This window comes from Anoplopoma fimbria, chromosome 15 (assembly GCF_027596085.1).
Source record: "Anoplopoma fimbria isolate UVic2021 breed Golden Eagle Sablefish chromosome 15, Afim_UVic_2022, whole genome shotgun sequence".
In the NCBI taxonomy this organism is placed as follows: Eukaryota; Metazoa; Chordata; class Actinopteri; order Perciformes; family Anoplopomatidae; genus Anoplopoma; species Anoplopoma fimbria.
This window is the reverse complement of record NC_072463.1, coordinates 10,543,736-10,550,155: the sequence shown is the minus strand read 5'-3', so window position 1 is coordinate 10,550,155 and position 6,420 is coordinate 10,543,736. Positions and strand designations below refer to the sequence as shown.

General features: G+C 43.4%; 1 protein-coding gene across 2 annotated transcripts in view; it reads right to left on the bottom strand.

Moving 5' to 3' along the window:
* Positions 1-513: 513 nt before the first annotated feature.
* The window catches only part of bcl11ba (BCL11 transcription factor B a), a 40,880-nt gene continuing 34,973 nt past the window's right edge, over positions 514-6,420 (bottom strand). For both annotated transcript variants that reach the window (XM_054614224.1, XM_054614225.1), the window contains exon 3: positions 514-3,545. In XM_054614224.1, the coding sequence (XP_054470199.1) occupies positions 1,549-3,545 (1,997 nt within the window). In that variant the 3' untranslated portion in view covers positions 514-1,548. The remainder of the gene's footprint in view (positions 3,546-6,420) is intronic.

Below are 6,420 nucleotides of genomic sequence, written 5' to 3'. Positions count from 1 at the left end.
CATATATTGCGGGTCAATTGTTAAAAGCTCTGATTTAAATCTGATTAAAAAGAAAAAAAGGTGCCACTATGAAGGTGGATGGGCCCTGAAGATAACTGGGGTTATGATATTCAAAAGAACAAAGGGGCATGGAGCGAGCTGATGCTGCTTGTCTTACTATTACTACTTCAGCACACACTGATATATATATTTCCTCTTCTACACAAAACTGTCCCACAACTAACGGAGAAACTTCTATTCCTGGAGATCAGATTGTACAATGATAGAATCACTTTAACAATACCAGTCATAATGTACTGTACCACTTTTTTAACAAATTGTGAGATATTTTAGCGCCAAAAATGCATAGGAATGTTGATTTTTTTATAAATCTTGGCAATAAAATCCGAGAGGATGTGACTTCAAATTTAAATTGAAACCAACTGCTTTGAATTGAGCATTAAACTTGGGCATTAACCTGGAAGAGGGGTCAGAGGGCAGCAAGGGATGATGCAGAGGATACAAATGTCCATAAATATCTCAACATATTATAAAATGGAAATGCTTTTGGAAGCATAGGAGTGAATAGTTCAATCAAGAAAAATAGTATAGCTCACCCTGAGATGTCCCTGTGATTACTCTGTTGTCTCATTCTTCTATCTATCTCTATGCATACTCGTATTGCATGGCTTCATGCTCAGTTTACTCCAAATAAATAATATAGCCTAGATCATATGGCTTCATGCAAAATATAAAACATGGATCTATGAATGTAGGTTAAATGGAGGGAGGATGGAAAGCAGAAGAAATGAGGGATGGTTGTCGTACCAGTCAGCAGCTGCCTTATCTAGAATCTGTTTCTTCTGGCTGGTAATGATGTTCTCAGGAGGAGACAGGGTTTATGAACCTTGGGATCCTCTTTGATTTTAGATTAACTGTCAAATATGACGCTCAGTGCTACATATCCAATTATATTGACATGTTTTAGACTCAGTTTATGCTACAATGCCAAAGGATTGTTGTCCGCGTATCATCATCACACAAAATAGACTAATTCTAGCATTCTCAGTTAACGCCACTTTCAAATTGAAGATAGAATTTAAATTCTCTTCAAGAAATCACACGTTTAGCGTAATATACATTTTCCTACAAGCAGCGGCCAGAAGAATTACTTAAAATTGACTTTGTCTCCTAAAAAACTCTCAGGATATCATGTGGTTTTAACACAGTAACGCAAAATTAAAGAAAAACAAATAAGAAAAAAATCCTAAATAATATTGTACCTGCACATGCCAAAATACAAAATCCAATAAATACAGAAATTATTGCACAGTTAAAGGCTCCACATATGTTATAACTCAACTGACTGATTGTTTAAAAAGGAACCCCAAAAGAGGCAGTTAGACAGCTTCAATTGGTTTTAAGGTCTCTGTTTTCACTTTTTTTTCTCAGTTGGCAGTTTCTTAAAAACAGAAAATTAACCCAAAATTAACATTTCAGAAAAGAGTATCCAGCTACCCCCTTTTGTTTATTTTTTTAGTCAAAGAGTATGGAAACAGTGAACCTGGTTTAGGTTCTCTCTGCTTGTTCAATTTTGACCTCATTGGTCATCAAATGTTCTCCATGCCACTTTTTCATATGTTTTTCCAGAGTGCTGTACACGCTGAAGGGCATTTGGCAAATGTCACAGCGGTAGACCTCCTTGCCATGCTGGCCATGTGTCTTCATGTGGCGTGTGAGCTTAGAGCTCTGGGCGCAGGCATAGTTGCACAGCTCACACTTGTAGGGCCTCTCACCAGTGTGACTGCGCCGGTGCACCGTCAGGTTGCTACAGTTCTTGAACACCTTGCCGCAGTATTCACAGGTGTCGCACCTCCTGCTATCCTTGGAGCTAGGTCGGCAAGGACCTCCACCCAGATGAGGTGTGCTGCCTCCACTGGCGGTGCCGCTGCGGCCCGACAGGCCTCCATCCAACAGGTCGCCCGGAGGCGTTGAGAACCGCAGGCTGCCGTTCTCGGACGAGTGCTCGGATGAGGTGGCAAAGGGTGATTGTCTGGAGTCAGTGAAGCCTAGGAAAGGGTCTTTGATGAAGTGGCGTGAGGCAGCATAGCCTACTAACCACTGTGAGTAGACGTTCTCAGAGGGGATGTGGGGTGTTGGGGGAATGTCCAAGTCCTTCTCAATCTTGATCCTTTTATTTGAGGAGTTGGACAGGCTGGGGCTGGTGATAGGGGTGGGCTTACGGGGAAACAGGCCTGAGAAAGAGTCACCGGAGCCACAGTTCCGGCCGTTAATGGTTGTTCTCTCTTCCTGTTGGTGGTGGTTGATCTCTCCAACAACTGAGTCCTCATCCCCAGTGTCCCGCTGGCCATCCGAGCCCCTCTTAGAGAAGGGCATCCTTTTACGATTGTCAACTATCAAATTATTGTACTGCTGTATAGAGTTGAGCCCCCCACCAACCACCATCTTCTCAAGGGCGAGTGATGATTTCTCCTCTGATGGCAGTTTAGAGCCATTCTCCCTGTTCCGGTAGAACTCAGACTCCATGCTGAAGTTGGAATCTGGTCGACTCTCATTTTCAAGTTCCTCTTCTTCCTCCTCCTCTTCTTCCTCCTCATTGCCTTCCCCCTGAAAGTCCCTGTCACGATTCTTCATGCCCTCACCTGTGACATCACTGGTACCTGGCTCTGGGGAGCTTGTGGTGGACAGTCCATCATCTGAGCGCCCCGTCAGGGATCCAGCCTTGTGCATGTGGGTTTTCATGTGGCGCTTCAGCTTGCTTGCCTGAGAGCAGGCGTGATCACAAAGCTGGCACTTGTATGGTTTTTCTCCAGTATGGCTGCGCCGATGCACCACCAAATTACTCTGGAACTTGAAGGTCTTACCGCAGAACTCACAAGACTTGACCTTGTTCTGTGTCTGGGGAGGGGTTGTGCTGTTTGGGGGCATCGGCGGTAAGGGAGGGGTGCTCAGAAAAGGGGATTTTGGCCCAGGCTGGAAGGGGTTTGGGTTCAGTAGTCGGTGCATAGGGTTGGCCCTGCTTGGTGACAATGGTGGCGTGGTGTTGTTGTTGTTCCCTGCCAACTCACGTAAGCGCCTGGAAAAGTCCATGGACTGGGACTCCATGGCCATGGGCGTTAGGCGCATCACCCTCTCAAAGGCACTGGGGTGCTGTGAGATGAGGCCCATTTCCTCTGCGCTAAGGCGTTCCAGCCGATGGGGGTCCAGGTGGTGGCGGGGAGGTGGGCTGATGAATGGAGGAGTGTTGGGGAGGCGGTTCTCCAAGAAGCCTGGGGGAGGCTCCCTGAGAAGGGGGCCGGTCATCCTCAGGAGGTGGAAAGGGTTGTTGTCCCCAAGAAAGTTGCTGAGGGGAGATTGCGGGATGGAGTTGTTGCCGAGGGGTGGAGGCATAGTGATGCGTGGGGTGAGGGTGGAGCTGGAGGGGTTGGACTCCAGGTATATGCGGATGCCATGGGTGTTCTGGGCATGTTGCAGCAGGAACCAGGCGCTGGGGAAGGGCTGCTTACATGTGGTACATATATAGCTAGAAGGCTCATCTCTGCCACCTGTAACAAACAAAGAAATAAATGCATTCAATATTTCAGCTGAGAGCCAACTCATTTATGCTACGCTCCAAGAACTTCAGCCACAGAAAAACAAGCACATCTGAAATGACAAGTATGTTTCCTGTGCAAAATGAAACATGGAGTCCTTTTTTAAGATTATTAGGTCAAAGGTAAACCTACTTCATTCATGAATCTAACTATTATGAATAATATTGCTTTTTGCGGTGTTAAAACTTTTCTTGGCTGAAAAGCAGTGAGGTGTTTATTTGATTTTATAGCAGTGAGATATAATCAGGTCTATTATTTTACTCCACATTAACAAACATGGCCGAATACAGTACAAGACTTGATAATCAAGTGTTACAGTTTCAGTGACTACGGTAAGTTCTCTCTATAAATTACACCATCACAAGTAGCTCTACTTTATCCATGCTTTACATGCTGCCTAATACTCCTAGTAGCTGGAAATGCCTTGGTTCATCATGTTGTCACATAAATGCTACGTACTTGGATGTCCAATACTGGATCCATGTTTTGAGAGGCGCTTAATCTCTTAAAAAGTGTGAATATTCAACTACAAACTGCTGAATTATTATAGCGTGCCACTGTGCGTATGTCTGCATCTGGGCTTACACGTACAGTAATGATTTTAAAAGCTGGGAACCCCTCCAAGCAGATGTCACACTCATTTTGGTGAAGATGGAGGATGTACAAGTTCAAGAATTATGTAAGGAAGACTAATCGCAAACCAGCAAATTAAGGACTCGGCTCTCTAGGGAGTAACATTTTCAAAAATCAGGCGAGAGAAAGAAAAATAAAAGAGTGTTTTAAGAAGAGTCTCAAAGAAGGGCAAATTGATGATGGTTACATATATGATCATTTTAAAATGATTACCATTTTTAAAAAAGCAGATGTATCTCTGTTTGTAGTCTGAATAAATAAGGCAAAGTCTTCAAATAATGTTGGCTGAAAAAAGCCCTTTGAGAGACCAAGTCTAGCTCTGTTTTTTTTTTTCTTTTAACCACTAATCAATGCAAGTGCTCTCATGTAACACACAGGTTCTCGCAACTCAATAGGTACGTGTTACTACGACGGTACGACCCAGCCAGATCCACAACTAAAGGACACTGAACAGGCTGAGGAGCACTCCTTAAGGGAGCATACACAGACACCCCTCCACTCACACCCCTCCACTCACACCCACACACACACACACACACACACACACACACACACACACACACACACACACACATACAGATAGTGGTAATTGTGCTCTTGTGTTCGCTTGTGTATGTTTTAAATGAAAGCGCGTTGTCTTGACCTAGTACACTAATTTGAGATACTAGCGGAAACACATGCTGCTGTAATTGCTTCACTTATTTGTGTGCGTATACGTGTGTACATGGTTGTGGCTTTTTTCTGGCAGTCAAACACGCACGTACAGAAATGTTTGCTTTATACTAATATTGTTTGCATTGTTATATTTTTAGATGTGTTTAAATAAAAATGCAATACTATGGGATGCAAATGATATACACAAGTATCCACTTAAAAATACATTGAAATTAATCGAATGCATAATATGAAATAACAATCAACAAATTGTTTAATTAATAAAGATGTAAGTAATCACGTGAAAATATAATAAAAAAAATAAAAAAATATCTATTTTCCAAAAATCTGCAGAGAAAATTCGTTCATCCTTTTACTGTAAATATTCAATTATTAGATTTTTCTCTGACATGAAAATTTAACACCAAAATTCTTCTCATGAAAACATCTCTCTCCTTGCGCTTGCTTGTGTGTTGTGTGTGTGTGTGTGTGTGTGTGTGTGTGTGTGTGTGTGTGTGTGTGTGTGTGTGTGTGTGTGTGTGTGTGTGTGTGTGTGTGGGGAAGACAGGCGAGAGGCAGAACAGCTGTTCACCTCAACAGTCTTTTTGAGTCTTTTGACTTAATTATAGTGGACAGCACATTCATGCGCGCACAGAAACACACACACACACACACACACACACACACACACACACACACACACACACACACACACACACACGTACAATGAAAATAACAGCTCCCCATGCCCCAGCTTTTGTCTGCCCCTTTTTCTCTCTATGCTTTCACACACACACACACACCTACACACATACACATAACCACACGCTGCTGTGCTGTTTTACTGCTGAATCTTAACTCTCTAAAAAGAAACATCCCCCCTCCCTCCCTCTCTCTCTGTTCGCTCCACCCATTGATCCATTAGTAAAAACTGGAGAGAGAAAGAGAAGATCCTCCTTCCATCCTCCGTTTCTCAGTTGAACTTCTAGTCTGCATTCAGAAGTCATGGGGAGGGGCAGTTGATGTCCATTTATGCCAAACAATTAAGAGCAAAGGGGTGTGTATATGTAAGGGTGTGTGTGAGTGTCAGAAGAGTGAGATAGTGTGTTTCTGCACCGAAAAGCCATTTCTCTCCAGCCACGGTGGAAGGAGCATGGTTTTTGTTTGGGGGAAGTGTGTGTGTAAATGAGTGGCTATGTGTGTGTGTGTGTGTGTGTGTGTGTGTGCGCCCTCCCGGGGGAAGGGAGTCCAACGCAGATGGCAAATAAAGTATGCAGCCCGAGGCGAGAGCACATTATGCTAATTCTAATGTCAGCTGTACTTTAATATACGACTCTATTTAATCACCCCATTATTTCCTATTTCCATATGAAAAAAAGAGGGAGAGAGAGAGAGAAAGAGAGAGAGAAACGGCCAAGATTTTCCAAATGGGACAAATACCAAACAGAGACGCTGCATGCAGAATTTTGCAAGTCCATTCCTGGTACCCAAAACACCAAAGAATGCAAGCAGAGCAGAATTTGGAAGAATTTGGAAGATA